Source organism: Ambystoma mexicanum, chromosome 3p (genome assembly GCF_040938575.1).
Source record: "Ambystoma mexicanum isolate Mex_15411 chromosome 3p, UKY_AmexF1_1, whole genome shotgun sequence".
NCBI classification, from domain to species: Eukaryota; Metazoa; Chordata; class Amphibia; order Caudata; family Ambystomatidae; genus Ambystoma; species Ambystoma mexicanum.
In genome coordinates, this window is record NC_090925.1 from 585064831 (window position 1) to 585083108 (window position 18278).

Below are 18278 nucleotides of genomic sequence, written 5' to 3' on the forward strand. Positions count from 1 at the left end.
CAGGTACGATTTTCACTGTTCCCACTCCTAGGGATAAACTAGCCAAATGCACTTCTTCAGGGCCTTATATGAATTGTGTGTGCAAGTATGGATAAATGTCTGTGGCTTGTACATCAATATGGCAATCAACAGAGAATGCAGGTGCTTATCCTATAAGTTGAAGGAGTTGATTTGTGAGCAAACTAGTAAATTGTCATTAATTTACCTCTGAAATTATGAGACCAGGTATGATAGATAGCATATGTGTGACCATCGATATATCTATGCTAATCATATGACCATTCAAATTTGAGATCATATGCTTATATTTGCTTGATTTTTAAAGAATATATCTTCTTTTATTTTCGCAGGACAGAAATGTGAACTATGGCTATGTGGACATGTTTTTACTCTAGCGGATATTTTACTTGGTGCCACGCTACATCGACTTAAATTCCTTGGACTTTCTAAAAAATACTGGGAAGACGGAAGCAGACCCAACTTGCAGTCTTTTTTCGACAGAGTATTGAAGCGATATGCGTTCCGGAAAGTGTTAGGAGATATACACACCACCCTTCTCTCTGCGGTGTTGCCCAATGCCTTCCGCATGGTGAAAAGGAAACCGCCCTCTTTCTTCGGCGCCTCCTTCCTCATGGGATCACTGGGAGGCATGGGCTACTTTGCTTATTGGTATTTAAAGAAAAAATACATCTAATGCCGGATGTTTGATGTTAGTTTGGTGTCTGTGCTGTGTGAACACAAGTTAAAAATGGTATGAATAATTATATTGTTAATGTAAACATTCCACGACATAGAAGTAGGACTTATACTGAAAAAATACTCAAACTTGTAAATGCCTTTTTTTTAGGTTAAATAATTGAACAGTGAATGATCTACATTATATTCAGAATATGATGACCCTAACCAACAACAAATGGAGTGAAACATATGATTTGTGTTACATTATTTTCTAAAAAGGAGATTAGTGCCACTGTTTGAATGATTCCAAATTATGTCATGCTCAAGTAGGCTACAATCATTTGTTCTCCGCCTCACATACAAAGTTGCGAGCTATGTTTCAGCACAGCAGGTTGGAGGACTATTGAGAGCAAGTTGGATTGTCTCAATAAACTGTTTATTGTTATAAACAAACTGACACTGCAATAGCACAAATACAGGGACCTTTCATAGAAGTATGGTGAACACCAACAACGGGTTACTGGCAGCTGCAATTCCACTTGTTCATAGTAATACCGCAACAACGATCACATTTTCTATTATTTTCATTGAATTGAATATTTTGTATTGGACTGTTTTATAATGTACTAGCCTTATATTTGGTTTCATCTTTTTTAAAAGAAAAACTCTTATTCAACCGAGAGCAGACTTCATTTTAAGGAGTAACCTTATGCATTATTTTCTTAAACTATTTGTTTTCATTGCCTATTTTGTAAATTTATGTTGGTTCATAAATGAATCTTCCTCTTATGTACATGTTATTGTGTGACGGATTTAGGGCGCAAATTCAAAGATTGCATCACCCCTGCATTTTAAAATCGTTTACCATGCTGTCTTAATATGTTCATGTTAATTTATTCACCTTTGAGTAAGACACTTTCGTGTGCCTTTTGCATGTGGGAAGACATTGCTTGAATTCTTGCAAGGTCGAAACTATCCAAAATAAATCGCTTGGTGGGACAAAAACGTTACACTTCTAAAACCGCTTCAGGTTGTTTTATCTTTATTCTGAAACTTGTGCACAGTGCACTCCGTTAAGGGCTTAACGCGAGTCGAGCCTTTCTTTCATGAATGTTGCTCATTTCTTCTACAGTCGTTTTCTGGAAGCACCAATCACAGTAGCAAATTGTGCAGTAGCTAGTGCACGACCAAAAAACATATCAGATCCTAACATGTCATGCACAGAGCATGATTGATAGGATATACGCAACGCTTTCTCCCTAGCCTTACAAAATGGAATGAAAGTTCGGAATACGCATTTAGAACGTTCTAAGCCAAGAGTCTGCATCCTGCTGCTCTGGACTACAGCTCTCAAGATGTTTTCTTTGTTGGCTATGCAGGCTCGGAATGATGGGAGTTGTAGTCCAAATCCTCTAAGGAGCCAAAAGTTGCAGAGACCTTTTCTAAGCCATATTTGGGTCCCTGCATCTTGACTGTTAGAGCTAGTGCCACAAAATGGCTCGTGCTATTTGAGCCCTCCTCTCCTGTCTGCTTCTGTATCACAACCATGTGCATTTACACTCAGGCTGTTTTATACGGAATTAATTGCTAAGGTGTGCTGTGTGGTTACTGTACATTGCATTGAACAAGGGCTGTCTCTCTGTAAATAAATTATTGAAGACTTTGTTTTGCCAAGACAGCTATCTGTCAGACATAAAATAAAAAGGAAATAAAAAAATGTAAATGAATGTATTATTAAGGACAGACATTTCCCGAAAGGAGATTGGATCAGTCTTCTCAAAGGTGTTTTTAATCGGCCATCTCGACCTTCATTAGCCCAACCTATAGTTTCAGAAATGCAGGTTGGTAAAATAGACCCCTTTCTGTTTTCCCTATATAGGGACGTGGAGGTGTCTCTTGCCCCCTGCTTTTCAAACACATTACCCCCTGCCCACACATATCTACACTTTTTCCAAACAAACCCCCAAAATCATTTCTCACCAAAATCATTAACATAAACAAATTGCCTTTTTTATTACCATAAACATCAAAAAGCAATTCCTTAACGTTTGGTGTGAAATCTACAGCATAGCTTTATCGCAGGCGTTCTCAACCAACCATCATCAACTGCATAATTTTTTTTAAATCTTCATATTCTGATTCCAGCTAAACTGGTCAAGTACACACATTTGAAATGTTACCATCGCCCGATATCCGGGTGTTAGCAGAATATTACGGCCTCCATGGAATGGGGTTGCCACAATCACCGGCACCAGTAGTACTGGGCTGGTGATTGCAGCAATTATTTGCAGGCAGGGGCCTGAACTCCCGGCAGGTCAGGCATGCCGGTTGTTCACTGCCCCTACTGGCAAACTCGTAGTGTGCTGGTCCAGTAAAAATGCCAGAGCCGGTATTACCAGCATTTATTTGGGCAATTTTACTGGACCGGCCTACTCGTAATGAGTCCAATAAACATCTGTAGCAAAGTGGGCATGATAACAAAGGAATTGCAAAGATGCACACAGGTATCACACAAGTATATGAACCAGCAGAAATCTTTGTGAATCAGGACAGAGAGATTGAAAAACAAATTATCTGTTTTGTTGCTTAAACTTAAAATGATGGCCTGGAGATTTTCACATTGACCTTGTGGCCAAAGAAAATCACAGAGAGAAGAGTGAGAGAAGAGAATGGTTCTTGAGGAGCAGAATATTTGGTTTTCAGTCATGTCATCCAATGAGAGGTTGTTTTATTAAAAGGGTGAAAATGAGAAACTAAGATGTGGGGATGTTCTCTGTTCATGAGCTAGCACCTCACTGAAGGCCTCCCTTTATGTAGCTCCATGAAGATGGGTGTCCAAAGAGGAGTGGATTGAAGGATACACCCTGTGCATTGTATATGTTAACTGTTATTGATTACTATTCAGAAAGATGATGATGTTCTTCTGAAAAGGCATAGATCAAAGACCATATAGCCTAGTGGGTTTGATCTCTATTCGTAGGCAAACATTGATAGTTAGTGTAACTTACGCCTTAGAAATAGCGTATAGAGTTAATGATGAGGGGGCTAATACACTGGAAGATGTAATATGGCAAAAGATCTTAGGTTTGACAAATGCCACATCTATACAAGCTATTTGGCTCAAGCTGAGTCTCACCTCCATGGCAACATTAATTAATATGATTAGGGGGAAGCTTTATATCAAGATAATGTGTGAGGTGAATGGGTCACTGTTATCCCTGTTGAAGCTTGAAATGATAAACGAGACCAGCGGGCCGCGTTGAACTGATGTAACAATGAAACTAAATGAAACACAATTCTGTTGTATGAAGCGCCTTACAAATGCTAAATAAAATAAACAAAATAAACAATTGCCATGCATATAGCAGTTCTTTAGCCATACCCATCTTTTCTAACTTTGCCCACATTTTTGCACAAATTATGCCAGAGTCGATGAACAGAACATACGGGGAAGGGCATCTTTCTTTCTTGCCCGCTGTATGAAAGAGTTCAAGAAGAAAATAGTATATGTCCTGGAGAACCCTATGTGGAACCCTACTTAGTACCATGTCCGAACCTGCTCTTCACTTATCCATGGCAATATATCCTGCAGTAGTAGGTCGCAAAAACACTTTGCTCGACACATCCAGCAATGACAGGAGCCTGTAATTACAGGTCTCGCTTCCATCAACCTTCTTATGCACCGGGATCAAACAGACCTGTCTCCAGGAATCAGGAATCCCCCCACGTTTTGCTACCATCTCAAACAGTGTAATTGAAATATCAGACGATACAGCCGGGGTTGCCCGCATGTTTTTTTCCGATACCCCATGGGGGGCTGGGGCATGAGGAAGTTTAAGGCTTTGTACGATTTTATTTATATAAACTCTCTCAAAGCAGATCTGAATGGGTCCCAATTTTTTTAGCTGGCCACTTCTCTCTAAATGATTCCTTCAAGAAATCACCCCACGCAGACACATTTACCCCACATCTTATATCTCAAGTGAAATGTTCGCCATAGCTTTTTAACATCACCATTAAGTACCGCATATAGCTCTTGCCATGCGCTATTTCGAGCAAATACTTAATAACATTTAAGCCAGTTTCATTAAAAAAAATCATACTTTAATTTCCATCCTTTTGGCTCTTTCGTCCATCATACGGATATTTAAACTTCTCGGCTTATCGCTTCTTCCTTTTCTCTTGTTTAATTACCTTGTCATAGCGATGAGCGTGTTTACCTTCTGCCTTTCCCATACCACATCCTTAACGCGATGTCGTTTGGGATATCAATTTGACCACCTCAACAGGTGAGTCAAGCCGTTTATACTTTTCACCGAGAGTACTCATATACCTTGTCATTACATCCACATTACGGTCGGTCCATCTTATAGGACTTGCACTTTCATTAACCTCTACCACTCCCACATATTACAATTTTTTGCCCCACATAGTGGTAACCATAAGTATGGCATGATCACTGGACTGCTTAAAACAACCACTCTGTTCTTCCGCCATATATCGCATCATACCACAACCATAAACATAATCAATGGTACTCCCCTTGGCCCCATATCTCCATGTCTTAGTTTGTGGAATATCCCTCATCACTTCACATTAAACATTCAAATCTCATGATCATTAAAGCATTTGACCCATGACCGGGCCACCATAGCAGCCTTTGATCTTGTACTTTCCACAATACTATTGGGGATTGGCCCACCCTTCTGAATAGTGTAGTTTAGGCATTCAGCATTCAAATCACCTCCAAATAAAATTCCACATTTATGACTATTTCCTGCAAGATCTGTTATATTGTGTCAGCACTGATGATTTGAGATGCATCAGTACTCTGCCCACTGGGGGGGGTCATACACGTTAATGTTAATAACTATCCTTTGCAGGTCCTCACCTGCTACAACTTCCACAGCCAATGCATTTGAACTTTCATTGGTCGACCTAACTTCACACATCACGTTATCAACCCACTGTATGGGTGACCTCTAATACTGCTTTTAGCCGGTCTACAAGCACATGTATCTCCATCAAAATCTGCAATCCCCATTTGCCAAGTTTTTTGGAGAAGTATTATATCGGCTGGGCAGAGAAGTGGCATTGACGCATTATCCTCAAACAAATGTGCAAGTCCCCTGGTATTCCATGACTTAATTTACAACCGTGGATCAGGACTTCAACAGCGGCCTGTGAAGAAAGGATGAAAGCCATTCCAAATGTGTTTTAGTAACTATGTCTATCGCAGGTTGTAATGCATTTTTTGCCAGAGGAAACATCTCTGCAAGGCACTTTTACATGCCCTTTATTACTATCACCATCATAATTTGTCTTCATTTTTACCACCGGCCGATCAATATCAACACAACTTCTGTCAACTGGCAGGGCATCACCATCAAAGAGTCTGGTTATTTTAAATGAGCTAGTGGATAAAGGTTCAGGCTTCAACCAATCCTCGGCGGGAATGATTTAACACACAGTCTGTTCTTCCCCTGTTAACAGGACACTGTTGGCCTCAATACGTATCTCATCCTCAATATCCACGTCAGTGTCATCTGTCATATCGGACTTCTCTGTTTCCACTTCCTTGATATAGTTCTTATGGGTCTTCCTTTGTTGTTGCTTCAATAGCCAATTACCCTTCTTTTCTGAGGTGTGCTGAAGTCGCTGAGCGGTCTTCCTGTGAGCTTTTTTAAGATTTGAGAGACTTGGCCACCATGGCCAAAATATGATAATTATCAGGGCTTTCTCTGTCCCCATTCTTGTGTACAGCTATAGAAATAGATTTCTTCCAACTTGGGGGTATAATCCCTGTCTTGATTGCCAGAGTAGACATTTTATGTAACACTGTGGCCCAATTCAGCAGGTCTTTTTTTTATCACCACATTTGCTAAATCATCTGGAATGGGGGCTCTCAAACGTTTAAGACTGTTTATTTTATATTCTAGATCCTCAATTGTGATATCCAGGAGGCCATTTTTTACCCGATAATCCTTAATTCTCTAAAATACATTGCTCGTATATAGGTAACCCAGGTAGATTCCTGCATGGGATTAATTTCCCTTTTAGCTAGTACCAGGATCGTGTCCCGTTTTATGAGTGCCCACATTTTCTTTGGATGCCAGCTTCTGATGGCTTTAAACATGATCAGCCAACGGGCCGACATCACTGAATTCTTAAGTTCTTGGATTCAGTTCTTATAAACTGTCTTTAAATGAGCCATCTCACTATCCTTTTCCCGTTATGTTATTAGCATCTGTCTAGTAGCTTTGGTTGATCTTTTTAACAGTTTTTATTACTAGCGATCACCATGTCGTTAATTCTATCCTCACTGGGTCTTTGATAGTAGTTTTTCCTCAGGCCCGCAATCATTGTATAAATAATGTTGCTATTTACCTTCTCATATTCAAAAATGTCAATAGTAGATATAAGTTTCTCTTCTATAGTGCTTTGAAAACAGCATGTTTTAAATGTAAGTAAGTTCTTTTCTGTCCATATCGCGAAATTAGCTGTGCTGTTTACCTGTAAATCACCTCCCAACTTCTCCCATGCTCCAATAATTAGCAGGTCAATTTCCAACCAGAACATCTTATGATCACTAAGCACTGTGTCTAACGTCTAAAACCTTGTGATGTTCTTAAATAGATTTTTAGTTAACAAACCATAATCTATCAAGGAAAATCTATGGCCATTATTCCAGGTGTAGGGGCATTGGCCTGGAATCTCCAACGGCTCCATCAGCAGGAGCAAATCTAGTGTCACAAAGAATTCATGCCACTGCTCCACCCCACATGCTGTCATTTCCAGTACATGTTCTACACCATTCACCTTATGCTGACTTACTGATGGGGAGTAGCAGGCAGGCGTACTCTTGTTTTTACCATATAACAGCTGATAGTTGATTTCCCCAGCAATAATACACTGATACACTGTCCATGCGACCTTTGCTGGTACCACTCAACCATAGTGACCTCCAACACTTCTATTATCCTCTTCAAATCTTCAGGGTCAGGGGGACTATACATATTAATAAGAAGAATCTTTCCTGTTTGTTCCTTTTAGGGAGGTCCACTACAACCGCCAAGACATAGACTGTTTCGCCAGAGCATATTCCTTCATACCAATATGGTTTGTCACCCCTACTATCACACCTCTTGAGGGTCTACCCTTATTATGCAGAGTTGCAAAACGTTGTATGATTTGGAAGCCATCTAGTGAATAGGAACCCATCATCCAGATCTCCTGCAAAAGGAATATGTCTGCAGCCAAAACATGGGCCTGGCCCTCACTATTTGAGGTAAAGGACCTGAATCCTCTCGTGTTCCAAGACATGACTGGAATGCAGGTTGAATTCTTTGTTATCTAAGAAATAGTATTTTCCTGTCTATATAGCTTTATTGCAACTAGTATTTTTTCCGCTAGTTTATTCAAATGATATATATCTTGTTGTGCAGTAAATCCTGCATCTGTTAGGGTTTCTAATTGAGTGGTCTCTTCCACCACCTTAAACATTCTTTCAACTATAAATCCCTTTTCCTCAAACATTAATCTATGCAGCATGATCAGTTCCACTATAATGGGGGAACCTAAGTGGACGATTGCCCAATTTTCTTCTTCCATTGACTCAGGTAATTTCACCCAATCAATGGGGCTCATTACGGGTCTGGCGGTAACCGTGCCGGTTCTACCGGCGGGTTGCCGACGAACCATAAGTATTTACTGGCGCCTGACTTCCCGGTGTCATCAAGGGATTACAACTCCGGCTGCCCAGAAAGTCAGGCGCCGACAGAATGTTGTTCCCCATTCTCATAGAGTCCAATAGGACTCTATGGGAATTATTATTTGTCATTCGTTTCTGGCACAACCAAGCAGACCGGAGGCATAGGGGCACCGAGGACAGAGGTCCTAAACACAGAAGGGAAGGACAAACCTAACCTAGACACTATCAATTAGAAGCGATGAATCTCCTAGCTAAATACATGCGTTTTGAGTTTTTTCTTAAAGATACCAAGGGATGCACAACTTCTGAGATCCAAGGTCAAGGCATTCCACTTTTTGGGTGCCACTACCCAAAACATACATTTATTGACACAAACAAGGTTGGTCATGGGGACTTCTAAGAGTTTGAGATTATTGGATCTCAAATTCCTGATAATTCTCTTACTCTTCAAGTTGTCTGCCATATAGGCCGGGAATTGACTAGCTAGCCATTTAAATGTGATCGTAAGCAGGCAAAATTCAATTCTTGCATCTATGGGGAGCCAATGCAGACTTCTCCTAGCATCAGAGACATGATCAAATTTCTTGGGGCCTAGAATAGCCCTTACTGTACTTTTCTGAATCATTTGGAGTCTAGCTATCGCTTTCTTACCAATGCCTACCAAGAGACTGCCACAATAGTCAATCTTAGAGCCAATGGAGGCCCTTGCTACAGTTTCACAAGATTTTTCCGAAAGATAGGGATGGATATGGCACAAAATAATCTGACATAATAAGCAGAATTCGATACAAGACTACTGACCTGGGCATTCATTGTGAGGAAAAGTCTTTATTTTATCTATCAACTTGATTGCACAGTCTCCTATTAGGAATTGGGAAAAGTCAGTAATGAGACTTTTCAGTCTACAGCTGGGACCTATGATCATAAATTCTGTCTTTTTACAATTGAGTGCCAAGCCATTCGTACACATCCAACCATTAATCAGACTATAGATCTTATTAATACGTTTCACATCCTCCAGGTAATTAATTACCTGTCAAAGTGATGAGGCACTGTGTATCATCGGCATAGTTTGAAAAACAGATGTCATTCTTTTCTAGCATGGTAAAGAGGGGGGTCGTAAAGATATTACACAAAATAGGTGATATACAGGCCCCCTGCGGGACACTGTACTTCAAAAGGAACAGGAAAGGCTTCTGCCGTATTACTACAGACTCTAAAGGTTCTTTTACCCAAAAAAGATTTGATCCAGGTTAAAGCATGGTCACTGAAGTTAGCAACTTTGCAAAGTCTTTGACGGAGCAGCGAGTGATCCACCAGATCAAACGCAGCAGACAAATCCAAAGCCATAAGCATAGTGTTTTGTCCTTCATTGATTCTTCTCAACATGTTCGATTTAAGATCCAAAAGAGCAGATTCCGTGCTGAAGCCGAAAGGATAGAATTATTCTGTAGATGAGCTAAAACTTGTTCGTATGCAATTTTATCCAAAAGTTTGAGAAGAAATGGTGAGTTTGTAATAGGTCTGTAATTGGTGGGAATCACAGGATTCAGACCTTTGTGCTGATTCATGGAATTATTTGCGCCAAAAAACAGGGATTTGTGCGCCATTCTGCCCGCAAATCCCTGTTTAACAAATGGGGATTTGCGGGCAGAATGGCGCACAAATACCCGTTTTTCGGCACAAATAATTCCATGAATCAGCCCCCTTGTTTTTTCAAATGTGAGTTCACCCATGCTTGTTTTAAGCGTATGGGAACACACCCTTCTTTTGAGAGATGCATTAACAATTCTTGTCAAAGAGCTTATGAGGGATTCAGAACGGGCTTTAATTGACGTGGCATGAAATGTATCCCCTTTACAAGCAGAGGGTTGAAGCATAGATATCATTAACCTAAGCTCTGCTTCTGAGGTTAGTCATGTGAGAGGGACCTGCATCGAAGATCGGTAGAGAAGTCTGATCTAAGACTTTCTCTTTATCAATGGTGCTCTTAATTTTTTCTAACTTATCTAACAAAGCTTTTTGAATACTGGTACAACAGTACGCATCTCTCAAAATATTATCCTCTTGAGAGATGTTCGGTTTCTCAAGCTCTTTAAGGATGCTAAAAATCTCTTTAGGTTCCTGTTGGGAATGATCCATTCTGGCATTATAAATGGTATTTTTTGCAGTAATTGATGCAATTGTATAGTTCTTGGCTGGAGTAATGTACCTTTGTTTCTCCTCAGAGTTACAGGATGATTTCCATTGGTAGAAATATTTCCTTTTCTGTACCCGCAGGATTCTAAGTTCATCCGTTGGTAGGTCTGTCAATAACTTTCCCGACTTTGACAGGGAATGGGGACACGGAAGCACCGGCACTGTTCTTAATGTTGCTGGTGCTTCCATGATGGGTCTGCCTACCAGGGCCAATGTGCCCGGCAGGATCAGACCGGTCAGGCACGGCGGCTCCAGCAGGAAGACCTGTAATATGCCGGTCTGGAAACAAGGGTGCCAGTAAGCTTACCGGCACCTTTGTTTCCGGACCGGCAGGGTCTGAATGAGGCCCAATGTCTTTGGAGGTAATAACATGTAAATCCACACAACAATGCAGTAAGGATATCACATTATTTCTATTTAAAAAGGGGCTGTCCCTCCAAGCTGGTGTTTCCTCAAGGTTTATTGTCTTGGTCCAATACTTAGTGCCCCATTGTTCCTCTATTGTATAATGCATTTTGTTCGTCTTCACTAAATCAGAAGCATCCACGGCTGGGGTATATGTGTCATATCTTCATGCATTCCCTCTTTAGGCTGATTTTTAGCTTGCCGATATTGGACACTTTCTTTTCTTTTGATCACTTTACCGTTATTCCCCACTAAGACAGTTGTTATACCATCTCTTTTTATCCGTTTGTCCAGCAATTTTGATTGCTTACTAATATTAGTTGGCACTGCAAGTTTATGTGTCTTTTGAGGAGACAGAGACTCACTAATTCCAGATAGCCCTGCTTCAAAATACACTGAGGAAAGATCTGTTACCACAATTAGTACTTCTGTGGCCTTCTTATTTTTTTTCCTTCTTAGCAATCGGCTTGTCTTGGGCTTTATGTTGGTCATGGGCTTTACAACCGACTTTATTAATGACACTTGTACGTTGTTTGTTTCTCTTCACCTGAGATTTATAATTTCTCTTATTGTGGACCGGGTCTTTATTTGAAGCATTCAAATTTTGCTCACCTAAGGCCTCTGACAGACTGCAGTCACGCACCATTTCCCTTGCCTGTATGCTTATAAATGAATTCTCTTTCCTTCCACCAATTTCAACTCAGCATTCGCCACTTCTTCCTCCATGCGTACCTTCGGGGAATTAACTTCCAATACGCTGTCGACTAAGCATACTAGCCCATTCTTAATGCTTTGCCATTCATGATACAAAGTATTACAAAGCGATAAAAAGGCTTTCAGTATGACCATAACTTCTGCCTGATTATCCAGTGTTTCTTCATATATATCCTGTGAGGTAAATGGGGAAGTAAGTAAAGGAGAGGAAGCCTGCGCCTTCTCTACGATTTTCCCTATGTCTTGGTTGTCGGATATATTATACAAAATTTCTGGAGTGTCAACTATTTCACCAGCATTTGTCAACTCCAAATCCATTACAGACACTGCATCCTTCTGGAGACTCAAACAGAGGTAGTTCAAACAGAGGGATTTATTAATTAGATTGGTGGCAGAGATATCTGCTTGCAATTGTATTGATGGGTTGTTTATTACTTTAGTGTGCTTTCCGTAAATCCTTTCCAATTTCTATAGAGGCACATTGTTTCCAAAATGCATTGATTTTCCATTTAGTGGCTGTATTTGTTTCCTCACGATTTATTAGTGTATTCGACACCATTGTAATATTATTGTTTTTTTGCATTTTTTTCTCCTTGGATTTTTGCATTCTATTGCCAACAGGCAGTAGCTATTTCTTTGTGGGGCGTACATTACTGTGCAATATATATTTATTAACTGCAGGCATACTAAATTTCCATCAACCAACGGTAAATTGTAGTCTTACTTCCACAGTCGATATCTAGCTGCAACAAAGTCCCGCTCAAATTCACGGTCTCCTTGACCGGCCCCTTTGCTGAACAGCAGCGGACGGTTTCCGCTACACTTCACACCTTACACCATTTAGATTCACTGTGTAAAAACACTAGTTCTAGCTAATAGAGCCACTATACAAAGTTCTCAGTTCAGTATGGTTGCTGTCAATTTCAGGATACCGGTTGACAGGTTGAAACTACAATTCTTGGGTTTCAAATATAATGTGCATAAACAGAGTGTGGGATTCCCTGAATAAAAGTGCTGTTCGCTATGCAAGTTCGTAAATTCAAGCTATCAAATAGCAACACCAAATACGTGGTCTCAAATTCAAATTGCCAATTAGAAATTTCACGATACTGGTTCACAGTATCAAACAATGGGTCCTAATGTCCAGGGGCAAAGAAGCACAGTACCAGTTTCTCAACTTCAACGCAACTGGCAACTGGGACTAACAACTCAAAGGCAGCTGTCCGGGAGCCATTCCAGAAACTGCCTTACACTACCAAATATATAAGCCTGTTCAACCAAACTAAGCAATTGACCTCCTTTGTATGGCAGACTTACCAACTTCTTTCAAAATTTCCAGGGTCACCGGGGCCACACGCCAGACCACAGCCCCCAGTGAGCTCTGCTTAACTGCAGACTAGCAGGGTGTTGAGTACACTCATTGCAAGTTTACCTGGGCCAGGGAACAGAGCAAGAACAGTGCTTGCCTCACCACAATCCCCTTACTTGTATGGGGTCAAATTGAAGTGCAGTTTGGTCACTGGGTTCCTCCATGTTACTGCTGTCACTGCCACTGCCACTCACAATCGCTCTGCTGCATTCTGTCCATGCTCGTACAACTGCTACCCAAAACACAACAGCACCAGCGTTCCACAGAGGTTTCACAAATGAAGAGGCGTTAACCTTGAGCCCACAGTTTTTCCATCATCTATCTCTAACCCGAGTTTCTCCCCTAGTCCCTGATCTATTCTCACATCCTAATCCTTGGCCATAGACCCTCCTCTTTGTCCTAGTACCGTGTCCTAGTCTTGGTTCCTCATCCTAGTTCATTATCCAAGTCTCTCCTCCTAGTTCTAATCCCTCATCTTATCCCTCCCTTTAGCTCCCTTTAGTCCTAATCTTAAAGTCTCACCCCCTGTTCTATTGCTAATCATTGTCTCTCGTCATAATCCCTGATTATAGTCATAATCCCATTCTCCTGTTCTAGTACCCACCCTAGTTCTGTGGCCTAGTTTATTATCCTAGTCTCTCATCCTAGCTGGGTCCCTCTTCATAGGCCCAGTCCTGTATCCTCATTTATTTTTAATTTTTTTTTTTGCATTTGTTTAGGCACTTGTACAGTAAGTTAATTCTGTTTCAAAGCCCCCTGATCCTCGTTGTTTTTGGCCTAGTCCTTTGTTTTAGTCACTCATTGTAGATTCTCATCCTAGTCCGAGTTCCTTGGACTACTCACTCATACTAATCCCTCATCCTAGTGTTTCATCCCTACTCCTCCATTGTAGTCCTAGTCTAAATCTTCTGGCATAATCTCTCCTCCCGGTCTCATTCGAGTACCTTGTCCGAGTCCTACTTTCTTGTCCTAGTTCCTAGCCCTAGCATCTCTTCCTAGTACTAGCCTCTCATCCTAGTTCCTTCTCCTAGTCCTGGTACCTTGTACTCGCCCCTATCCTTGTCTCTCCTTCTAACCCCTTACCCAGTTCTAAAACTAGTCTTGCATTCTAAACAATCATCACTCATGCTGTCCCTTGTTCTAGGCATATTCTCTCATAATTGTCCCTCTTTGTAGTGCAAATCCTAGTTGCTCATGATTGTCCAAATAACTAATCCTAGCCTCTTAGCATAGCAGCTCATCTTAGTCCCAGCCCTAACCCTTTGGCATAGTCTTGCGCTCTCGTCTCTTATCCTGGTCCTTGTTCCACATCCTAGTCTTTGCCTCTCGTCCAAGTCACATATCTGAGTTCCTTAATAAAGTTGGTCATTTTATTCCTAATCTCTCATCCGTTTCCCTTGTTCATACCAACATGCTAGTCCTAACACTTGTCTGTCATCGTAGTTCCTCATCCTATCCCTAAGCCTATTCTCTCCTTTTAGTTTTACTCTCTCTCCCCTTGTCCTTTCCCTCATCCGGGTCATTTTCCCTTGTCCCTCGTCATGGCATAATTCGAGTTTCCAGTCCCATTCTTTTATCCCTGTCCCTTGTCCTAGTGCTAATTCTAGAAATGTGACCAAATCCTAGTCCCTCATTTTAGCCCTAATCATTGTCTCTTGGGGAAGTCCATCATCCTAATTTCTTGTCCTAGTTTCTCATCGTAGTCTTTTATCCTAGTCATATTCCTAATCCTAGTCCTAATCCCTCATCCAAATCTCTCACCCTAATCATAATCTCATGTCCTAGTGCATGGCTACTATTTCTGCGGCTCGGAAGATGTTTACTGTGTTGGGATTTGGCATGTGAAATCCAAAACATCTGGAGGGCAACAAAATAAGTAACCATGTCCTAGTGCTTTGTTCTAGTCCCTTGTCCTAGTCACTCATCCCTTTCCATCCTCCTAGTCTCTCATCCTAATCCATGGCCCTAGTCCTAGATGTAATCCCCAGATCTAATCTCTCATCCTAGTTTTGTCCTAGCCACTCATTCTAGTACCAGTCTCTCATCCCAGTCCCTCATCATACTCTTTCTTTCTAGTCCTTTCTTTTCCCTGTCCATATTCTACTACCTAATAATCTCTCATCCTAACCCCTTGCATTAGTCTAAGTACTTGTATGTTATCCTGATCAATCATCCTAGTCCTAGTCTCTTGTACAAATACTGTTCTCTCATCCATCCAAGTGTCTCATTCTAGTCCCTGCTCGTTCATCGTCCTAGGCTTTCATCCTAATTCGTAATCCAAGTGTCTCATTCCAGTCCTTCATCCTATTCCCTGTCTGTTATCCTCGCACATCAGTCTAGTCCCTCATCCTAGCGCTAATTTCTCATCCTAGACCCACATCAAAATCATAATCCTATTCTCTCTTTCTTATTTTATCCTAGTCGTGATCCTGTTTTCTCATCCTTGTCCTAGTCCCTCAAACCTTATCCTGGTCTCCCATCAAAGTCGTCTCCTCTCATCCTAGTCATATTCCTTCATCCCAGTCCTAATTCTAGTTTCCATAATATTTTCTCTTCCTAGTGCTCCTGGTTTGTCATAATTCAATATCTCAAGTCCTAGTTCTAGTCCCTCTTCCTAGTCTAAAATTCTAGTATTTTAGCCTAGTTCCTCAACCTAGTCCCCAATCACACGCTCGTATCCCTTATCTTAGTTCTAAACCTACTCCCTAATCCTAGTCCATCATCATAATCCTAATCCCTCATCCTTCTTCCTAGCCCAACACCCTTCTTCCTAGCCCCAACATCCTTCTTCCTAGCCCCACATCCAAATCAATCATCCAAATTCCTCCCAGTGCTACTTTCGGTGCTATTACCGCTGGACAGTAATAGCACCGTAAAATGGCTCGAAAGTTGGCGAAAACACCTCCAGCTCAAAGCTAGAGATGAGTGCCCGATATTGCCAAAAGGATTTGGTGTCACTGCCCAATTTTTGCCGCTACGCCCAACCCGTGATGCGGCCCATAGTATCTTAGCCATGTCCCTGGTCCCAGTCCTAGTAGTTAATCCCATATCTTCATTGTAGTTTCTCATCCTAGCCCTAGTCTCCAACCCTAGACTCTCATCTTTGTATATTTTCCTTTCGTAGACCCCTGCCATATTTTTTATTTTAATTTTATTTATATATATATATAGCACAAACTTTATCAACAAGTGATATACGAAGCATTGTAAGAAATGCAATCTAACAGAGTGAGAACAACAAAATTAAAGAACAGAACTAAGAACCTTACCAACGGATAACATAAACAGCATTGTACTGTTCAAGTGAAAGTACAATTCCTGTAAAAAACATGAAAAATTCAAATAAAATTAGAAAAATATCATATATAAAAGATTATATGGTTTTAAAAATACTATTCCAATAAAAACACTAGAAATACTAGAAGACTTCAGATATACAATACTAAAAAGCCTTAGTATAATCACACATTAAGTTCTAGTAAAAAGGCAGGGTTTTCAGAAATGTCCTACAATGCAATAAATAATCAGATTTACAGATAGGAATTGGAAGAGAGTTCCAAAAAGTTGGGACTGCACTCAAGAATGTTTTTTTGTTTGATTTTTCTTTGCCTTTGGGATAAAAAGTACTGACTTATTTTGGAAACGCCCATTTCTGCATAAAATGGATAATCTGGGACAGACTTGAGGCCAGATTCTGTTGCAAAATCTTGAGAATCCCGTCCTGCATACCAATAAGTATAATACGACATGAACTGGGACTACATTCAATGTAAGTCCAAATTGTCTGGCAAGCTCTTGCCACCTTCAGAAAGCTAATTTTGTTCAACTGTACAAGACAATACTTAATATTGAAAAGAGAAACCGAAAAAATGCCTTTGTGGCCACTAGTTGAATGGAAGACAAAATGCAAGGAGATATTGCAAAATATGAGTGTAACAACTGAAGCCCTGTGCAAACAGCCAAAAAAAGTGAAAACACTCCTGTTGTCTGTTGGCGGAAACAGAACGTGCGCGAGCAGCTTCGAATTTCCATACTTTGTCAACTAAGATCACCAGAGCTCCACTGACCAGGATATCTAGAAAAAAGCGCAAACCAGAACCATAGAGATCTAGTAATGCGCTTTCGCCTGAATATATTAAGAACGAAAATGAATCTGTTAAACTATGACCTGGTAAAGGAAAAAGGATGTCGACTGTGCAGACAAGACGAAGAATCAACACTACACCTCATTCTGTTTTGCCCAGAACTACGAACAGAAAGGGGACGCCTATTACAACCAATATTAACGCCAACATGTGATCTAGACCCGGACTTATGGTGGTCAGCAGTGTTTGACGAGCCAAATCGAAAAACTACAAGAGGCTTGGGAATGTTTCTGGAAATAATGCTAAAGAGACTGGACCAAGCCTAAAGAACAATCAAATAGTGGACCTGTTAAAATAGAATGGTACTAGGCAAAAATAAAACACATAGCCAAACCAGGACTGAAATTGATGAAGGGAAAAGAAAAAGAGGAAGTGTTTGGCTTGTGTTTGTGAAAGTGGGAACATTTCTATCAAAAGCAAAAGTTTGTACTTTTTTATGCTGAAAGCTCTAATATTAATTTTTTTCAAATTGATAACTGTTTAGAAAGATTAGTCGTGCGGCCTAAACAAATACCTTCAAAAGTCAGGCAGCCTAATTTAAATGAATCTGAGCCTGAAAGGGAAGCCAATGTAGGGACCTAAAAAAAAGGTGTTACTGAATTAAACTTTCTGTCTCCAGCAATCAATTTGGCTGGACTATGACAAGCTATTTCCAGGGGTTTAAAGCAGAAACATGGACTCCCATAAGTAAGGCATTCACTTCATCCACGTGCAAGAGAACCAGGGATTGAACAAGAGTGCAGAAACAGCTTGAGAGTAAAAATTGCTTAGTTTCTTGAAGTACTGATAGATTGGAATGAGCTGTTTTGTGCTTTCTTGTTTATATGTGTTTTAGGCAAAGCCCAGGATCCAGATGTAATACTAAAGATTTGACAGCTGACTTTGAGTTTATTTATTTATTTGTTTTGAATTTTTTTATATATTAGACATTTAGTTTATTACAAACCTTTGTCTATAGAAAAGAAAGAAAACAACAGAGAACAACATCAAATGAAACCTCCTAACCTAAAATCAGCAATTAGAAGATGCAAAAACCCTTTCCAGATACTTGACCAGA

At 40.5% G+C, this 18278-nt stretch overlaps 1 protein-coding gene across 1 annotated transcript in view; it reads left to right on the forward strand.

The window, feature by feature from the left end:
- GDAP1L1 (ganglioside induced differentiation associated protein 1 like 1) overlaps positions 1-1699 on the forward strand; it is a 932901-nt gene extending 931202 nt beyond the window's left edge. The window contains exon 6 of the mRNA XM_069651319.1: positions 351-1699. Within this exon, the coding sequence (XP_069507420.1) occupies positions 351-694 (344 nt within the window). The 3' untranslated portion in view covers positions 695-1699. The remainder of the gene's footprint in view (positions 1-350) is intronic.
- The last annotated feature ends 16579 nt before the right edge of the window (positions 1700-18278 follow it).